Source organism: Rhincodon typus, chromosome 4 (genome assembly GCF_021869965.1).
Source record: "Rhincodon typus isolate 14 chromosome 4, sRhiTyp1.1, whole genome shotgun sequence".
In the NCBI taxonomy this organism is placed as follows: Eukaryota; Metazoa; Chordata; class Chondrichthyes; order Orectolobiformes; family Rhincodontidae; genus Rhincodon; species Rhincodon typus.
The window spans coordinates 73,769,136-73,790,555 of NC_063335.1; the positions used below are offsets into that span (position 1 = coordinate 73,769,136).

At 41.1% G+C, this 21,420-nt stretch overlaps 1 protein-coding gene across 3 annotated transcripts in view; it reads left to right on the forward strand.

The window, feature by feature from the left end:
* greb1l (GREB1 like retinoic acid receptor coactivator) overlaps nt 1-21,420 on the forward strand; it is a 326,285-nt gene that overhangs the window by 172,966 nt on the left and 131,899 nt on the right. The window contains exon 1 of one of the 3 annotated variants that reach the window (XM_048595858.1): nt 16,190-16,242. The exons of the other annotated variants lie outside the window; for them this stretch is intronic. Within the exon in view, the coding sequence (XP_048451815.1) occupies nt 16,219-16,242 (24 nt within the window). The 5' untranslated portion in view covers nt 16,190-16,218. Of the gene's footprint in view, nt 1-16,189; nt 16,243-21,420 lie in introns of those variants that run through there. 3 annotated transcript variants of the gene reach the window in all.

Here is a 21,420-nt window from a genome sequence, read left to right on the forward strand (position 1 = left end):
GTTTATCAAGATAATTTTCTATTGTTATTGTGTGAGATTGACTTTCTCCATGGGTTTGCCAGCTGTTTTTAAAATTCACCTGTGGGATGTCAACATTGCTGCTTGGCCAGCATTTATTGCCTGTCTGTAGTGCCCTTGAGAAGGTGGTTGTGAGCTATCTTGACCTGCTGCAGTCTACATGCTGTAGCTAGATCTGTGGTGCCACTGGGTTCCAGGATTTTGACCATTGATGCGGAAGGAATAGAGACATATTTCCAAGTCAGGATGGACAGTGACTTGGAGGGAAACTTGCAGATGGTGGTGTTTTCATGTAATTACCGCCCTTGTCCTTCTAAATGGAAGTGGTTGTGAGTTTAGAAGGTGCTGTTTAAGCAGCCTTGACAAAATTCTGCAATGCATCTACATACTGCTGCTACTGAATATCACTGGTGTATTGCATGGATGTCTGTGGATGTGATATCAATCTAACAAGCTCCTTTAGCTTGAATGCTTATCCAGGCAATTGGGGAGTATTCCATCACACTCCTCACTTGTACTTTGTAGATGGTAGACAGGATTTTGGTGAATCAGGAGGTGAGTTCCTCGCCTCAGGATTCCTAGCCTCTGACCTGCTCTTGTAACCACTATTTTTAAATGGCTAGTGCAGTAAGTTTCCGGTCATTGGTAATCCCCAGAGTGTTGATGGTGGGGGATTCAGTGATAGTAATGTCATTGTCAATGAAGGATGGTTAGATCGACTCTTATTGGAGATGATCATTGCCTGGCATCTGTGTAGCATGACTGCTATTGTGTTTAACTTGCTGCTGAATGAATGGGTGAACAAATTCTTAGTAGGGCATTTTTGACAAGATCTCTGAAGCAGTCTGAAGATGACACTTTTATTTTCTTCCCATTGTGCAGAGTCTTCAGGGCAGTAATTAATGCATTCACTTAGCATGGCAAGGCTTTGCATCTTGGCAGTACGGGGATTAGAATTGTGACTTGCACTTCATCTACAGTGCTTGGCGTTGCTATTGTTTGTGTCAGCAATATTTCCCATCCAAAAAGTCCCTGCTGCATGTTGTGTGCCAAACCATTTTCTTAGAAACATAGAAATGTACAGCAATAATGGAGGTAATTCGGACCATCTGTTTGTCTGACAAGTTGCCATCCAAACTAATCCCCCTTCGCAGTTTCTGGTTTATAGCCTTGTAGGTCATTGTACTTCAAATGCAAGTACTTTTTTAAAAATTCCATGAAGACGTCTGCTTCTGCTATTCTTTTGAGGCAGTGCATTCAGATCCCTAACATTCTTGGGATGAAAGAAAAAGTCCCTCAAATCCTCTCCAATCCCCTTGCCCTAAATCTTAAGGACTGGGTTGTAGATGTTTCATCCAAGTGACATAGGACCTTCCTAGCCCCTGTACCTAGACACTTCCTAATTTTATACACTTCAATTAGGCCTTCTTTCAGCTTCCTCTGATTCAAAGAAAACAATCCAGGCCTATCCAACCTTACTTCATTATTAAACTTCGACAGTTCAGGGAACATCTTGGTAGACTTACTCTGTGTCCTGTCTAATGCAGTCATATCTTTCGTATCATTTGGTGACCTGAACTGCATGCACTACTCCACCTTTGGCCTAGCTATCATCTTATTTGCTTGCAAGCCTTAAAACAGTACGCCCACCATTACCTGTGATTCTGCTACTGGAAATCATTCTTTAAATACAGTAAATCCTCTGTATCCGTGAAATCAGAAATCGTGAATTTGCCTATCTGTGCCAAAATACAAATAACAACAAAAGTCACCATTCCTGGGCAAAAATAGTCTATCTGTTTTTAACAACCTTCTCAGTTGCGAATCTCATCATTTATGGGAGTTCTCAGGAACGGAACCCTCACTGATACGGAGGAATGACTGTAATCTGGACTGTGCTAAGAATTTAATCAGAAACCAGTCTAAGATCATTACTTGAGCTTACAGTGTCATGCATTTATGCATGGAAGAAGCTATGAATAGCAATACACAGGACATTATTTTGTATAGGCAAAAGGAATTTGTACACACATTTCACTGTTTTATTAAGGAAAAGAAAAGGATTATGGTGACTGTCAATTTCTGCTCTATTCCCAAGCAACACTGCGACAAATCAAGTCCACCCCACTGTTCTATGAACTAAGATTAACTGTTAACTATATTTGCTGCATCTCCATACCAATGATGGCCGAACAGATCAGCACCCTTGTCTCAAGCTGTATAAATTGGTGTCCTTGTTTTCAAGTCTTTTTTAGCACCCTAAAAACATTATTTAAGTTCTGTATTACCAAGCAATTATCTAGAGTTTTCTACAGTTTTGCATAATTTCCCATGTCTTGAGTTCTATGCCTTGGTAAATAAAGGCAAGTGTTCCACATGCTTTCTTGGCTACCTTATCTAGCTGTACAACACTTCCAGAGATCTGTGGATGTGTTCTGTAAGGTTCCTTTCATCCTTCTAAAAGTATCCTACTATTTATTGTGCACTCCTTTGGCTCGTTACCCTCCTCAAATAAATTACCTCACACTTCTTCAGATTAAACTGCACTGTTCTGCCACCTGACTACAACATTAATAAATTTCTCCAGGCTACAGCTTTCTTCTTCATTATTCATAACATTATCAATTATTGTATCATCTGAATACTTCTTAATCTTACCTACTACAATCAACTCCAATCATTGAGGGTGGCACAGTGGCTCAGTGGTTAGCACTGCTGCCTTATAGTACAATGGACCTGGGTTCGATACCACCCTTGGGTGACCAGTGTGGAGTTTGCACATTCTCCCCATGTCTGTGTGGACTTCCTCTGGGTGCTCCGGCTTCCTCACGTATTCCAGATAGGCAGGATAGGTGGATTGGCCGTGGTAAATTGCCCATAGTGTACAGGGATGTGCGGGCTGTGTGGATCAGCCATGGGAAATGCAGGGCTACAGGGATAGGGCAGGGGGTGGGTCTGGGTGGGATACTGTTTGGGGTTAGTGTGGACTTGATGGGCTGAATGCCCTGCTTCCACATTTTAGTGATTCCACGACTCTATGATTCGTTGATGTCTACACAAATGGTCTTGGTCTTGAAGAATCCTGACAGGCATCAGCCTTCCATTCACAAAATGCCAAGTCAAACAGTTTACTTCCTTCCTCTGGGCCAATTTTAAATTCAACCTGCCTTGGATTCCACAACTTTTACTCTTGTGATCAGTGTACCATGTTCAATCTCATCAAAGAACGTACATAAGAACATAAGAACTAGGAGCAGGAGTAGGCCATCTGGCCCCTCGGGCCTGCCCCGCCATTCAATAAGATCATGGCTGATCTTTTTGAGACTCAGCTCCACTTACCCGCCTGCTCATCATAACCCTTAATTCCTTTTGCTATAACGGTTTTGCTGAAATCTATATTGGCTGCATCAAGTGCACAACTCTCATCGACTGTTTTTGTTTTGCAATCAGACACAGTCTTCCATTAAGAAAGAGAAAACGGAGTTAACGTTTCGGGTCTGGTGACCCTTCCTCAGAACCGGACCTGAAACGTTAACTCTGCTTTCTCCTTCACAGATGCTGCCAGACCTGCTGAGCTTTTCCAGCAACTTTGTTTTTGTTCCTGATTTACAGCATCCGCAGTTCTTTTGTTTTCCATTAAGAAATATGTACTGACTGTCTTTGTTCGTCTGTGTCATTTTAGATGAAGATTTATCTTGTCCTTCAATTTTTTTTCCACTCTATTCTCCACCACTGAGATTAAGCTAAATAGTCCATTATTTTATTACTTCTTCAAAACTGATATAATATTAAATGTTGCTGCAGTCTTCTAGCACCACACCTGTAGCCAGAGAGGATTGCAAAATACTGGACAGAACCTCCGCTCTTTCTTCTCTTGTTTCCCTTGCAGTCTGCAATGCAATCAAGCAGTGTGCTTTAAACACCTATCAGCCTCCTCCTTCTCCATGCACACGTTGTCCTTATGATTGCTCATAGGCCCTGCTCTTTAGTTGTTATCTTGCTGTTGATATATATTAAAAAAACTTCGAATTTTCCTTGCTTTTCTTGCCATTATTTCGTCACTCCTCTCTGTTTTATGAATTTCCTTTTCGTTTTCAGCCATTATACTTTTTATCCTTGTGTGCATTTTCTGTCCTCAATATGAACCCTCAGTAACTGTCATAAGCTTCTATATTTCATTTATGTTTCCCTTTAAATCTTTTACATCCAGTGAGTTTTACGTTTGATATTCTGACCCTTTCTCTTTAAGGGAACATTTTGCAACTTGGTATTGAGAGATGTGCAAGATTAAGATGAGATACTTTATATTTTTCCACTTTTTTTTGGAAGAAGTACTTGGGCAATACTGTCCATCTCATTATCTGATTTTTCTTGTCAGAAATTTGTCATGTGGTTAATTGGTTGCTTGAAACTGTTGTTAAGTGCTGTAATTTCAAGGCTATACAGCTGCTAAGCAACAAGGTTTAATAAAGGTGCTTGTGATACTTTGAGCAGGAGGAAGCGACTGACATTAAAGGTCATTGGCATGAGACACACTGGATCAGAGGAGTAGCGCATTCTGGAAATGGTACTTGAGTTCTTGATAGTGATATACAAAATCAGTTGCTTTTGTATCTTTAAAATTTTGGATAGAGGTATTTCATACAAGCACATAAATGTGTCAGTGAAATGCTGTCGTGAAGGATGATTTTACCCCATTGGTAATTCAGGCATTACGTATCAAAACAAAAACATGTTCATATATAATGTGTAAACTAAATATCAAGTAAAGTTGTACAGCAAACCACATCGAGATATAAGGATAGATGGCTAGGAGCCTGGCCAAAGAGCTGGATTTTAAGGAGTGTTATAAGGAAAGAAAGTGCGGTGAAGGGACGGAGAGGTTTATGAAGGAATATCAGTTTAGGGCAAGTGGGGATCAAATAAATTTATTTTAGGACATAATAAATAGGAGTAGGCGCAGGCCATCTGGGCACTCAGGCATGCTCTGCCATTCAGCAAGATCTTTTTGTGGACTCCGCTTCACTTACCTGCCCGCTTACCATAACCCTTAATCCCTTTACTGTTCAAAAATCTATCTATATTTGCCTTAAAAACAATCAATAAGGTAGCCTCAACTACTTCAATGGGCAAGGAATTCCACAGATTCACAACCCTGTGGGAGAAGAAGTTCCTCCTCAGCTAAGTCTGTTCCACCTTATTTTGAGGCTATGTCCTGTAGTTCTAGTTTACCCAACAGTGGAAACAACCTCCCTGCTTCTATCTTATTTTTCATAATTTTATATGTTTCTGGAAGATCCCCCCTCACTCTTCTAAATTCCAATGAGTACATCATTGGAAGTACAGAAAGGATCCTTAACTATGTAATTTGGATCCCAACTCCAAATCATCTATGTAAATTGTAAACAACTGCAGTCCAACACTGATCCCTGAGGCACACCACTAGTCACTGATCTCTGACCAGAAAAACACCCATTTTTTCCCACTCTTTGCATTCTGTTGGTTAATCAATCCTCTATCCATGCTAATACATTACCCAAAACACCGTCCACTTTTGTCTTATGCATCAGCCTTTTGTGTGGCACCTTGATGAATGCCTTCTGGAAATCCAAATACACTACATCCACCAGTATCCCATTGTCCACCATACTTGTAACATCTTCAAAGAATTCTAGGAAATTAGTTATACATAACATGCCTTTCATGAAACCGTGCTACGTATGCCCGATCAGACAATTTCTCTCCAGATGTCTCACTATTTCTCCCTTAATGATAGATTCAAGCATTTTCCCCACTACAGAAATTAAGCTAATGGGCCTATAGTTACCCGCCTTTTGTCTATCTCATTTTTTAAACAGTGGCGTCACATTTGCTGTTTTCAAATCTGCTGTAACTGCCCCAGCGAACTTTGGTAAATTACCACAAGCACATTTGCTATTTCCCCTGTCATCTCTTTCAGTATCCTGGGATACATTCCACCAGGGCCAGGAGACTTGTCTGCCTTTAGACCTGTTAGCTTGCCTAACACTACCTCTTTAGTGAAAATGATCATTACTAGGTCCTCACCAGTCATAACTGCCTCGTCATCAATTATTGGCATGTTATTTGTGTCTTCCACTGTGAAAACCAACACAGAATACCTGTTCAACATATCAGCCATTTCCTCATTTCCCATTATTAAATCCCCAATTCTCATCCTCTAAAGGACCAGTGTTTACCTTAGCCACTATTTTTCGTTTTAAATATTTGTAGAACCTTTTGCTTTTAGTGTTTTATATTCTGAGCTAGTTTACTCTCATAATCTATCTAACCTTGCTTCACAGCATTTTTCGTGGCTTTTTGTTGACCTTTAAAGATTTCCCAATCCTCTCATTTCCCAGTAATATTTGTAACTTTGTAGGCATTAGTTTTCAATTTGATCCCCTCCTTTATTTCCTTAGTTATCCATGGCTGATTATCTCTTCTCGTACAGCCCTTCCTTTCCACTATACTGTTGCTGAGCGCTGTGAAAAATTGCTTTGAAAGTCCTTCATTATTCCTCAATTGTCCCACCATATAGTCTTTGTTCCGAGTCTACTTTAGCTAACTCCTCCCTCATCCCATTGTAGTCTCCTTAGTTTAAGCACAAGACACTAATACTGGATTTTACCTTTCACCCTCCATCTGTATTTTAAATTCAACCATACTGTGATCGCTCCTTCCGAGAGGATCCTTAACTATGTAATCATTAATTATTCCTGTCTCGTTACATAGAACCAGATCTAGGATAGCTTGATCCCTCGTAGGTTCCATTACATACTGTTTGAGGAAACTATCACAGACTCATTCTATGAACTCCTACTCAAGGCTGCCTTAACTGACTTCATTTGACCAATCAATATGTAGATTAAAATCCCCCATGATAATTGCCATTCCATTTTTACATGCATCTTTATTTTTTATTTTGTGCCCACCCTACTGTGATGTTATTATTTGGTGGCCTATAGACTGTGCCAACCAATGGCATTTTCCTCTTGCTATTTCTATCCACATTGATTCAACCTTTTTCTCCATAGAACTTGTGTCTTCCCTCACTACCACCCTGATGTCATCCTTAAACATCAGAGCGTCATCACCTCCCTTTCCTTCCTGTCTGCCCTTCCAAATAGTCTGACACCCCTGGATATTTAACTCCCAGTCATGACCATCATGCAACCATATCTCTGTAATGGTCACTAAATTATACCCATTCCCAGACGTGAGTGCTGTCAACTCATTTACCTTGTTTCGAATGCTACGAGCATTCAGGTAAAGTGCCCTTATGCAAGTTTTTATGCCATCCTTTGGAATCTTAACATCTCCACCAGAAGAAGTGTTGTTTTTAAACATTCTCTCTCTCTCTGTCACTACCTGGTTTCCACTCATGTGCTATGCTACTCAGCTGCATCTTGCGTTTTATTTCCTATCTTGATTCTGTTTTTCCTTAAGCCCTCACCCACTCTAGGTATCTTCGAGCTTCCCCTTAGGTTCCCATCACCATCGCCAAACTTGTTTAAAGTCCATCCAACTATGCTAGCAAAACTACTGTTTGAGTGACGACAGTCCATCTTGAATAGATCCCACCATTCCCAGAAACAGTCTCAATTATTCAGAAATCTAAATTCCTCCCTCCTACACTACTTCCCCAGCTACATATTAAACTGCCTAATCTGCCAATCCCTAACCTCACTAGCAAATGCCACAGGTAATAATCTGGAGATTGCTACTTTTTGAGGTCTTGGCTTTCAATCTGGCCTCTAATTTCCTAAACTCAGCCTTCAGGACCTCATCCCTGTTCTTTCCTATGTCATTGGTACCACTGTATTATGTATTATATATTATGACCACTGGCTGGTTCCAATCGCCGTGCCCACCCCACCACCACTTCAAAATGCCCTGCAGTTGCTCAGTAATTTGCAAGACCCTTGCACCAGGGAGTCATCACACCATCCTGTTGTCACTAGTGCGACTGCAGAAGTGCCTCTCTGATCCCCTTACGATCGAGTCTCCGATCACTACAGTCCTAACTGCCTTTTTCTCCCCTCTCAGTGCAGCTAGGTGCCCCGCAGTGCTGTGGGATTTGCTTTGGCTGCAATTCCCTGAGGCATTATCACCATCACCAGAACTCAGCACGGAGTCGCGGTTGGCTATTGGGATGGGTCTCCTCCACTACTTGCCTCACCTTATGCTTGCGTGTGACAGTCACCCATTCCCTATCCTCCTGCACCCTTTTACACTGTGGGGTGACCTCCGCCTTGTACATGCTTTCTGCATAACTCTCATTCTCCTGAATGCTCCTCAGTGCCTCCAGGTCTCACTCAAACTCCATAACACAGTGCTGAAATTACACCTTCTGCACACGTGTTGCTCATCAATGCAACCAACATCCAAGAAGTCCATATGTTACAGGTGGAGGATACAGCTTGAAGGATTTGGCGAGCCATCCCTTTGATTAACCTAAAAATTACCCACTTAAAAAAAATCTAATTCTCCCTAACACATACTAACTAGAAAATATAGTAATTTCAATAGATTATTTGGTTAGAGTAAGAAAATTAAAGAGTTGTACTCACCCCTCAAACAGCTTACCAGCTTGGCTGTGATGTTACTCTGGGATCTCGTGCTTCCTCTCACCAGAAGCTGTTTAGGTGTGCCTGTTTATTCGCTCCCTGGTTGCTGCTCACCCTCCTTTGCCCATTGGAACTTTCTCTGCTGATCTCCCTGTCGCAACGTCCTGGCCTCTCTGCCCTTTGAAAGCTCTTTACATCAGGTTTACTTTTTAATTTTTGGGAGCTACCTTTTGGTTTTCATGGCTTCTTTTTCATTCTCAAGAACTCATTTATTAGGTGATACAGTCACATTAGTAACAATAACTTCTGAATTTGTATTGACATATGGAAATTTTGCTCTTGTACAGAAGCAGAATTCAAGAATATTCTCAATAATTGTTAACCCTCCATTAAACTAAAGACCACAATGCTCAAGGAAAGCATTAATTTCCTAAAGACCACAGTATTTAAATTGGTATAAAGAAATACCATACAATTCCACACAGCCTAAGAGCAGGCCCCTCGGCCCACCAAGCCTGTGCCGATTCCTCGTCCTTATTTAGACTCGCTACTTACTGCCCAAGTGCGGTTTCTAGCTATCTGTTTGCCTCTTGTTCATGTGACTATCAAGATATGCCTTAAATGTTTCTAAGGCACCCGCTTCCACCACCTCCACTGCCAGTGCGTTCCAAGCACCCACCACCCTCTCTGAAAAATTTTCCCTGCACTTCTCTGCTAAACTTGCCCCCTCTCAGCTTGAACCTGTGCCCTCTTGGAGTTGACCCTTCCACCCTGGGGAAAAAAGCCTTGACTATCCACCCTATCTATGCCTTTCAGAATAGTGGTATTATCGCTGGACTGTTAGTCCAGAGACCCTGATAATGTTCTGGGGACCCGAGTTCAAATCCCGCCACGGCAGAAAATGAAATTCAAAGTCAATAAAAATATCTGGAATTAAGAATCTGTTGATGACCATGAATCCACTGTCGATTGTCAGGAAAAGCCCATCTGGTTCACTAATATCCTTGAGTGAAGGAAAGTGCCATCCTTACTTGGCCTGGCCTACATATGACTCCTGACTCACAGCAATGTGGTTGACTCTGAACTGCCCTCTGGGCAATTAGGGATGGGTAACAAATGCTGCCTAGCCAGCGGTGCCCTCATCCTGTTAATGATTAAAGAAAAAAAACCCATCATCCTAAACACACATTCTGTAGAATTAGGAGATCATAGCTAATGTGTTTCTATCTCATACATACAAAGGTGGAAGATTTTAATCAAACAATTACTGCCCTGTTTCTGCGTCTCAAATTTCAATACGAAAGATCCACAGCACAGAAAAGGGCCCTTTGACTTATCGCGTCTGCACCAGTCAAAAACAAACACCTAACTGTGTGACTAGTCAAGGTCTTTTTCCCCCGAGTATGGGGAGTCCAAATCTAGAGGGCATAGGTTTAAGATGAGAGGGGAAAGATGTAAAAGTGACATTAGGGGCACCTTTTTAAAGCGGAGGGTGGTGAGTGTATGGAATGGACTACCAGAGGAAGTGGTGGAGGCTGGTACAATTGCAACATTTAAAAGGCATCTGGATGGGTATATGACTAGAGTATAGAGGGATATGGGCCAGATGGTGGGAAATAGCACTGGATTAATTTTAGGATCTCTGGTTGGCCCAGATGAGTTGAACCAAAGGTTCTGTTTCTGTGCTGTATATCTCTATGACTCTAACTGCTCCCACAGCAGCTTCTCTCCTCTCTTGCAGCATCTTTCCACACGTGTTGGAGCTTCCATCTCCTCCTTTCAACCTCTCCCTTCCCCTTCTGCAGCCCCTCTCTCTTCCTGCTTTCAGCCTCTTTTCTCTTAAACCCCTTGCAGTTCCTCCTCCCTTCAATAGCTTCTCTCTCTCTCTCTTTCTTCATTCCTCTTCAACCTCCTGACTTCTGCCCACCCTTTTGCGGCCTCCTCCTCATCGACTTCTGTTGCAACCTCCTATGTCCACCTTCTCGCAGCCTATGTATTCCACACCCTTCTCCTTGAAGCCAGCTTCATCCTCTTACCCCCCGCCCCGCACCTCTACAGCTACCTCCCTCTGCTCTAAGTCTCTCTCAAACTCATCAGCATTCCACCCCCCAACACCTCGATACCCAGCAGGTGACCCTCCATTACCCTGACAAAAAGCCCGGTAGATGGCACCCAGTGGCTTACTTACCACTGCCATTTACCGTCAAAACTACTCACTGCGCCTACAATTACAGACGGTTTCTTTCCTGTGTTTGCTATTGATGGGTCTGATCAGCAGCAAATATGGGAGAGAAACAGCTTCCAGCTCCTCACCAATATAGTATTCCCCTGCACAGAGGAGACTTTTAACTGATTTGTCACCCTCATGATTGATTTTTTTTCTTCCCACAGTTGTTTAGGGGTGTCTGGGGTTGAGGTTGACTGCTGTCTTCATATGTTTAATTGCTGATCTGACATGTTCAAATTAAATTCGGAAGATTCGTAAAAGACCAGATTTGGAGGACTGCAGATATCTTGGACCTTAGTTGAGCAGGAACGATGTGGCCTTGAAATTTAGAAATAAGGATAAATCTTTTAAATCGGAATATTGCTGGAATGGGAGCCAATGTCAGTCAGCAACCATAGGAGTGATGAACTACACTTGGTACAAATTAGGCCTTAATGAGTGACAATGTTCGCTGAAATATAAAAATTGTTAGTGAAGAACTTTTCCAATTTTTTTTAAGCACATATTGGATTTTCTTGATACATTTGTTATTTATATAATACCTTAACTTTTAAAATCTGAGTTCAGTATTACCTTCAAACTAGGCTTCTTAGTTGCAAAGTAGGGAATTTGTTGCTGACTGAGTGCCTACTCTTATTGTTTAGTGTGGTAATGAAATCAGATTCAGTTTTCAATAGAGAATAGATTTGAAATTTATTGCTCATTGTGCTCTTGGATCAGAAGTGAAACCCACCAGAATTACAGGGTCATTGCCACAAACCAGGTTAAATTTACTGCTTTTTATATTGCAGCAATGGGACCCAAGCCCCTTATCAGTAAAGCTTTTGTGGAAAACTTGCGAGCCGTGGAGCAAATGGGGACGGGTGACTGTGTGACACTTTGTATTCAAATTCGTGGCCAGGTGCTAGGAGGAAGCAAAATCAACTAAGTTGACATCGAATGAATGCAGCAGGCCTGAAGTGAAGCAGAAACAAATGCAGGGGTCATAGGGCGAATGAATGAGGGTCACTGAGGCACTGTGGGGGGTGTAAAGTAAGCATGCTTTCAAATCTTTGAATAAACTTTGATTTGTGAATATTTTTTGTCATGCTGTAAGGAAGCATGTTTTTCTCAGAATGACTTGAAGAATTATCTAGCTTTTATGAATTGTAGTCCTTCAACTGCATATCTATCATATTAAATATTTTTACAATGTAGACAGTTATACAACTTAAAACTTGTGTCTGCTGAAATTAGATTCACCAGTTCAAGAGAAATGATAACCTCTCATTTCTAGAAATTGTGAATTCAGGATTTTATGTTTGATAGAAAATTAACAGAATTATGAAATTCTCAAGTCTTTCTCAAAGTTTTTTTCATGTTATTCAGCCATATCCTTTAATTGAATATTTCTTTAAAAATTTTGATGTGATACCTGAAGTGCTAATTATTTTTAAAAGACTTCAGTATTTTCACATAAAATAATTCATGAAGTGGGATCATTGTAGGGTCAGGAGCAAGTCTTTGTATATGAAGATGAATGAAATACCACACAGTCATCCTCTTGGGATCTGGCACGTGCCAGAAGAAATCTTTCTGCTTCACAGCACAGTCTTTAGTTCAAGACATTGTCCCACATACTACAAACTGGACGGAACATTTTAGAAAGCAATTGAAACATCAATGGAACTTCAAATACAGCAGGAAAAGAACCTCATAGATGATAGAAAGGTAGGAAGATGTTGATGAAATGAAATTTTGTGAAGTGATGAGTCTGTTTAAACTACTTGGGGTGAGGCTGTAAAACCACCATAGTAATGTCTGAGATTCCTCAGAACTAAAAGTGTTTACTTTACCAAAGAATCTGTGGTATGTCAAGGAACAGGGGTGCTTAAATGTAGCATTCTGGCAATTGACTAAAACATTCCTTTTAGTGATGACAAAAGAATTTTCAAAGTAATAAACAATTAGAATTCAAACCACACCTAATCTTGGAAATGCAGATGTGTATACTGTTGAGATACTTTGAGATTCCAATTTTCTATTTTTAATTTAAAGCATTTCTGCTGAGAGAAGGTTTTATTTATCTTTTCTGCAGTTATGATTGAAAGAGGGGATCTTATTAAAAAGAGGGGAATCCCGACAATGCCTTGCATAGAAAATCACTGGACAAAATTTCACTTTTTGAAGCTTCTACTGTAACAAAATGACTAAAATTAAATGACATATTAATTAATGGGAGGGATATTACAAATAAATCAATTTTTATGTTAAATAGTTATTGAAACAAATACAACCCTCATTAATGAATAATAAGTGCTTGCATTCCTTGTCACACAAATATGCAATCACCTGTAAACGCTCAATATTTGCAACTTGGTCTCTGTTTTATTGGATCCTCTCACTTCCCATCCAGTTGTTTTGGCTCTTGAGTTGCATTCACCTGCAGGTTTATTCCATTGTAAGTCCTCAGACACAGTTAGCCCTAACAAGGTGCATGACCACAAACTCTCTCTCACTGGGTCACAACAGTTTTGATGGCAAGGTGTCCCCACATTCTGCAGAGACTCCATCTCTGACCCTTTAAATGCTATGATCGGCTCTTGCACTACTATAACAGCAGCAGTGGGTATTGTCCAATCCTCAAACCTTTGCTTTTCCTATCTTCATGGTTCTATGCATTCTGACTGTATAATGCAAGCACAGTCTCTGAAAATAAAGCAGAAACCTGCTTCAACACTAGTCCCTGTTTGAAGACTACCAAGCAGAAAACTGTTCCATTTAGAGAGAGCCTTGCATGTTTACTCTTTGCACAAAATCCATGTTTTTTGCACTGCCAAACGGAAAGAAAACAGGCTGCCCAAACCAAACATTTAACTTTCTGTTTTTCCATAGCTAATTAGCTGGTCCTTTTCATGGCAGCCTAAAGGCATATTGCATTTCTTGGAATATCACAATCAGGAAATCTATCAACACTCTTTCCAAGTGCACCCGAGCCCACTTTGTTCTTAAGGAAATATTAATCAATGAAAACACAGGCTTTTCCCAGCCTGTGGCTCAGCACTAATGTTCCTTCCAAGCTGTGTTGCAGTGCAGCTGCTCTGAGGTCTCACGCATGCTGATCGGCGTACTTTGAGGTCTCTGCACCCAAAACATATAATCATCACAGCAGACCATTTGTTGGCTCCTAATCAAAAATTGAAAAATTGCATGTGAAATAAGGGATTAATTATAGCTTTATTCTCAAAATAGCTACTAAGCGTAGGAGCGCAAGGAGATCTGTCACCATGGTGATGTCTGATGACATGATATTGGAACAAGAATTTGTTGAGTTCGGTCTCACGTACAATCCCTTGTTTATAGTTAAGTTTAATGCTGACTTACAAGAGTAAAGAGCTCACCTTAGTACATGGTAGCAGATGATGACCAGATCCATGGAACCAGAGGCAAGAGGCACAGAGCACCCGAATTGAAGCCAAGTCAGCACAGCTGAAGGACAAGGACAGCCCAGCAATCAGACCGAGGTGCAGGGGAGAAACCTGAAGCGAAAAATCAGTGGTGATGGGAAAGAGTGAGTGATAGATTACGGGGCCCACCTTGGTACTGAACCGTGGACAGGAAGTACCCATGCAAAAGCTGAAAAGCTGCTGGAGATAGCTGCTACGGAGAATGTGGCAAGCAACAAGAGAAAAGTCAATATGTCACAGGGAGCAGTAAATTACTGTAAATGATGAATAGAAAAGGATAACTGCACGAGAGAGGAGATCCAAACAATAAACCACTGAGTGTCCATCAGAGCTCAACGCAAAGCCTGGCACGGTACATTGTATATTGTCAGTGACAATGCTGATATCATTCTTGCCAGAAAAAGCATGGTATTTAATAAACTGCAAAGTTCAAAGATGCAGTTAAAGCTTCTCATTCCTAATTCAATTTAAGGCAGCACCAATCCCATTATAGACCAAGCAAAACTTAATTGGGCAATCAAAAGCAATGAAAAGCCTTTGTTTCCTTGCAGATAATTGCCAGAGTGGAATCTTGAATGAAGAGCTCATGCAGAACTGCATTTACGTGGCAGCGAAGGATGAAACCCTAACACCATTTTTACAGTTTAAAGGAAACTGTGTTATCATATGTATTTTACCAGACAGGCTGAACTTCACAAGCAGAACTTATCATCTTATCTGAGGAGACAGAATTTTCTTAGGGACAGCTCCCTGACTCGGTTCAGTACACTTTGTTAATTTGAGGGCTACTAATATGTCGGGAAGATTCTTACAACCAACCCATTCTATATAGTTCTATTTTATAAAGCCTGCTAATGTTATTTTACAGAAATCTAGACCTTATCTCACTGCATTCCAGACACTAGACATCTAAAATAAAAACTGTACTGGAAATAGGTGCAGGTAAAGCAGCATCTGTGGAGAGAGAAACAACATTAATGACTCAGGTTCATGGCCTTTTGTCAGATTGAGAAAAAGCAGAGATATAAGAAGTTTTAAGTAAGGGGTAGGTAGGTTAAAGATGTTAGAAAGGTCTGTGATGGACAGAGGCGAGAGAAATCAAATGACCAAAAGAGTTAGTCTTAGAGGCTGAAAGGGTGATGGGGAAAGAAAAGACTCAAAGAAACAAAAGATATGTCTAGAGGTGGTGTGCTACTGATTAAAGGACAGGGCGTCAGAACAAGTGAAGATAAGGAATAAGAGGACAGAGTTTAAAATTTGAAATCCTTGTACTTGTATTGAATCTGGAAGGTTTTAAAGTGTCTAATTGAAAGATGAAGTGCTGTTTCTGATGCCTACGTTGAAATTCACTGGAACAGTGGAACACTGGAACATTGGAGAAAGGACGGAGATGTCAGCATGAGATCAAGCTGGAGAATTAAAATCACAGACTACTGGACACTTTGGATCCTGCTTTTTGACTGAGTGGTGGTGTGCCACAAACTGTTCACCAAACATGCATTTGGTTTGTCTAATGGGGAATAACAGCAAATATTATACAATGTTAAAGACAGTACATGTCAATCATTGTTTCACCCAGAAGGAGTATTGGGGTCATTGGACAGTGAGGAGAGAGGAGTGAATAGAGCAGGTGTTAATCTCCTGCATTTGCCTGGGAAGAGAGTGTGATGCACAGTGTTTGAGGAGTGGACCAAGGTTCCACAGAGGGGATAGACCCTTTGTAATGCTGAAAGGGCAAAAGAAAACATGTTTGTGGTCATATCCTGTTTGAGGTAGCAGAAGTGGTGGAAAGTTTAATATGGAGGTTGGTGGATGCAGATATTGGTGTGTTCGCAAGCTGGGAGGTTTGATAGCAGACGTTTCGTCCCCTTATGATGTCATCCTCAGTGCTGTGGAGCCTCCTGTGAAGCGTTGTTGTCTTGTGCCAGTTCGAATTGATATGGTCTGGTTTTTGCTGCTTCTGGTAGGTACCGGTTCTGGCTATGCATTGTAATGGTCAGTATATTGAGTCTAATTCAATGTGTTTGTTGATGGAGTCCGTGGATGAATGCCAAGCTTCCAACAATTCCCTGGCTGTCCTCATTTGGCTTATCCTATGATAGTAGTGTTATCCCAGTTGAAAGTGTGGTTTTTCTTGTCTGTGTGTACTGAAACCAAGGACTTATGGTTGTGTCTCAGAGATAGTAAGAACTGCCAATGCTGGAGTCAGAGATAACACAATGTGGAGCTGGAGGAACACAGCAGGCCAGGCAGCATCAGAGGAATAGGAAAATTGATGTTTTGGGTCAGGACGCTTCTTCAGAAATGGGTCCCGAGCTGAAACGGTAACTTTCCTACTCCTCTGATGCTCCCTGGCCTGCTGTGTTCCTCCAGCTCCACACTGTGTTACATCTGGTCGTGTCGTTTAGTTACTAGCTGGTGTTCATGGGTGTGGGTTGCTAGTTGTCTGCCTGTTTTGTGCAGTCTCTGCATAGTATCATGTAAACCACATTTGTTATGTCCGTGGTATCAATTGGGTTAACCCTGGTCAGTTGCTGTCTTAGTATGGCTGCTGGTTTGTGTGCTGTCATGATTCCTAGTGGTCTGAGTAGCCTGGCTGTCAGTTCTGAGGTGTTTTTTATATATGGTATGTTTGGTTATTGTTTTGAGTTTTGGTGTGTCCTGGTTATGTTGAATGTTGGCTAGGCATCTGTGGATGAAGCTGTCGGGGTATCCATTCCTGATAAAGACCTTGTAGAGATGTTCTTCTTCTTCCTTCTGATGGAGTGGAAGGCAAGGATAAAGAGAGCCTTATTGAGGTTTTGGTAAGGAGGGTATGTTGTGAGAATGGAGGTGCAGAATTTGGCAGATGCATATGTGGGACTTGTCAAACTTGGTTGGTGGCAGCAGGGGAAATCCTTGGTTCAGAGAAAAAGAAAACATCACCATTGTGATGTAGCACCATTGTGGAAGGTTGCATCACCAGAATGATGCGACAGACACTGAAGAATTAGGGTAAGGAACGGAATGAACTTCTTTCCTTTCTGTACTTATTCTACCCAGTCCTTGCTCACAACCTATTACATCTCTATTTCTCAGCCCTTATGAAAAGTCATTGACCTGAAATGCTGATTCTGTTTCTTTCTCCACAGATTATTGGCAACCTTGGGAGCAAGGAACAAGGTTTTATCTTACTGTTGTGAAGTCTTTTCAAGGCTTTTAAAAACAAAACAAAAAGCACAAGAACCATATGCAACCTTGTTAATTAATAGACTTTCTCCCTTTACATAATGTTGGCAGAAAATTATTTTATAGTTAGTGCTCAAGTTATTTCCAAACTTTTAAAATGGAGTCAAGATTGACTGAGTCAGGCTGCTGTGATAGTTCAGTGAATCCATCTACTGATTAGTTGCATGATACAGAGGAGGAAAGAGTTGATGTCAGCCGTTGTGGCTGCAGAGAAACTACAACTAACCTCTATGCTTCTGGGTGAAGGAAGGAAAATGCAACTATGCTGTTGAATAATACTCAGGAACCCCCCCTTGGAAATGTTGATGTGTCGATTTGTTGGAAGTGCAGCTAAATGAAATCTGTACCTCACTATATGGTAGGTTTGCTGCCACCATCCTCTTTAATTGTAGGCATCTACATGACCTGTTTGATCTAGTATGGTAGAGGAGAACTACTTAACTGGCCTAACTAGAAGTGTCCCATGTAGTTAACAAGATATAGCTTATTCATGTTAGCAACTAGTTACTGGTTACATTGATATGATTGACATTGTTACAAAAACTGTAAGTAGGACCAGGCTATTATGGAGTCACAGAACTTAACAGCATGGAAACAGATCCTTTGGTCCAACTCATCCATGCCGACCAGATATCCTAAATAAATATAATCCCATTTGCTAGCATTTGGCCCATATCCCTCTAAATCATTCCTATTCATATACCCATCCAGATGCCTTTAAATGTTGTAATTGTACCAGCCTCCACCACTTCCTTTGACAGCTCATTCCATACACGCACCACTGTCTGCATGAAAAAGTTGCCCCTTTGGTCCCTTTTAAATCTTTCTTCTGTCGCCTTAAACCTATGGCCCCTAGTTTTGAACTCCGCTAGCCTGGGGAAACGACCTTGGCTTTTTACCCTATCTATGCCCCTCATGATTTTATAAACTTCTATAAGGTCACCCCTCAGCCTCCGATGCTCCAGGGAAAATAGCCCCAGCTTATTGAGCTACTCGTACAGCTCAAACCCTCCAACCCTGGCAACATCCTTGTAAATCTTTTCTGAACCCTTTCAAGTTTCACAAGATCCTTCCTATAGCAGGAAGTCCAGAATTAAATGCAGTATTCCATAAGTGGCTTAACCAATATCCTGTAGAGCAGCCTATTATTAGGTGTTACTCCACCGAGATCCATAGCTGTTCTGCTTGCAAGTTCATATGACATTGTTATAGCAATTTAATTTAAAGCAGGGTTTTTGTATGATTGTTTAGTATTGATTTGATATAACATTACACAATAGAACTATTTCAAGAAGAATAAAAGTAAAATACTGCAGATGCTGGAAGTCTGAAACAGACAGAGAATGCTGGAAGATACTGATCAGGTCTAGCAGCCTTTGTGGAGAGAAACTGAGTTAACGTATTGAGTCCAGTATGGCTTCTCTTCAGAAATGTGAAGTCAGAAATTCTGAAGAAGAGTGGTACCAGGCTTGACACGTTAACTTTGTTTCTCTTCACAGATGCTGCTGGACCTGCTGAGTATCTCCAGCATTTTATGCTTTACTTCAAGAAGGAGCTGGATCTACATTACTATTGCAGCCTTACTGTTGCTTAAGACACCAAGGAAAACCATATATTTGGAGGTGCGGCATCGTTTTGGAGGTAGCAACAACACCACGAACTTAAACATATACTGTTCCTTTAATTCAGTAACGTGTTCCAAGATATTTCACAGGAGTGGCACAAAACAAGATCACCAAGAAAACAAATGAGCAGCCACCTGACAAAGAAACCCATTGTTGCAGTCCAAGGCAGCAGCATTACAACAGCTGAAAGCTGTCACTCAGGGATAAAATCCAGAAGATCAAGGGACATGTGGTGAGAAGAGAGAGCCCAGTAAATCCAACAAACTGCAGACCATCGCGCTATATGAAACTGCTTTGAAGCCACCAGGGCCATAAGGACCAAGGTCAAATGGACAAATTTCCCTTTGCTTACAGGATAATTGTTTTCTTACAGATGACAATACCATCTGTCACTACTGAAAAGAACATCTTTAGTAACAATAATCATGAATTCAGTGTGGCAACTAATATCCTCCAAGCCAACCCTGAGTACCCTAAAGTTGAATCTTTGGGTAAACCTCTATTAATGGGAGAGCTCCAACAGGCAATGAAACAGATTTTTTAAAAAAGCAAAGCTTGCAGCCCTAATGGTTTTCCAGCTGAGGCTTTTAAAGTTGGTGGGCTTTTGTTCACATGAAAATTCCATGCACCATCCTACAGATGTAGAAAGAAAAAAATCTGTCTCTTCACCCCCAACCTGCTCAACAAACTTCAGGATTGCAACAATTGTAACAATTTAAAGGGGAGAAACGAATCATGTTGTGGAAATGATCGAGGTATTTTCCTCTTATTCCATAAAAGGGAAACTGTCAGCAGGCATCCCCCTGAACTGCTTACCTTCCATGGCTGAAGGAATCCGGTATGGCCTAGATCTTCCAGAAGAACATCTGTAAATGTCTTTGATGCCAGACAAATCCAAGAAAAATAACGAGAACAGCACCTGCAACTTGTCATTGCATTTATTGATTTAACCAAAACATTTGATTCAATTAATGATGAAGTTGTGTGGATTGTGCCATGAAGCTTTGGATACCCAAAAAATTTCTTCACAATTCTGTAACTGCTTCATCATGTTCGTTAGAGTCAAGGCAGATAAAAGAACAACTCCAATTGGTGGAATAATTAAAATTAGTGTTGTTCAAGGAGCTAGAATTGGAAGAATGCAGAGATTTCAGTTCTCTTGCTCCTTCAATACTGGCACGCAGTAGCAGCAATGTGTAGTGTCTACAAGATGCACTCCAGCACTTCACCCATGCTCCTTTGATAATATTTTCCAAACTCATGACTTCTATCCGCAAATTCCCATCTGAACCACTCACCATTCCGATTTGGAATTATATCACTGTTCCTTCACTGTTACTGGGTCAAATTCCTGGAACTCAATCAACAGTTCTGTTAGGAAGGATTTACACCCAAGGAACAGAGTGGTTCAACAAGACAGCTTGTCACCACCTTCTCCAGGGCAATTCAGGATGGCAATAGATGATCGTCTAGCCAGCAACACCTACATTCAGTAAACAAATAGAAAAAAATTCTGAGGAATCTTGGGCTGCGGGAAGTTCCAGAATTGGGAAAGGACAAGGCCATCGAGAAATGTGAAAACATGGAACTGAGAATCAGTGTAGTTTAGTATGCAAAGAGGTAATGGGTAAATGGGTCTCAGTGTGAGTTAGGATATGATGAACACTGTAGTGATTTGTAGCAAGGTCAGCCAGTTGGATCTCAGAGTATGAATACCCCTGAATGGGGCTGTTAATCTTTGCAATCACGGAGACCTGGCTGACTTAAAAGGGATATTGGGCCCTGAATGCCTGACTGTTGAGAGGCAGTGCTATTATCAAAGGCTATGAATTTGTAAATAAAGGATGATTGGTAATGCTGGCTGTGAAGAGTTATTTCAAGCACAGTTTTTGATCAGGTTAAATTTTTGCAGGTGACAGGTGGGAATTTGACCAGTAATGGATTGGGACAGTCATGTATAAAGATAGTAAAGGCATTGATGGAGGATTCAGTAGCAGTAGCTAGGCTAAGAAGGAGTCCGAAGATGTTTTGGAATTGGAACTCAAAATTTTGGTCATTGAACAGAGATGTAGCCAGAGCACATCCATCAACTGTGACGCAGAGGTTGTCAATAGTCTGGCTCAGACAGTTGCCAAGGAGAAGGATGGATCCAGTAGCTATGGAATAATGTTAGCAGTAAGGTCTGAAGACACTGGCTTTGGTTTTTCTAATATATCATTGGAGGAAATTTTTGCACTTCTGAAGGAAGTCATGGCAAGGTTCATCTGGGTGCCATCAGTGTATTGTGG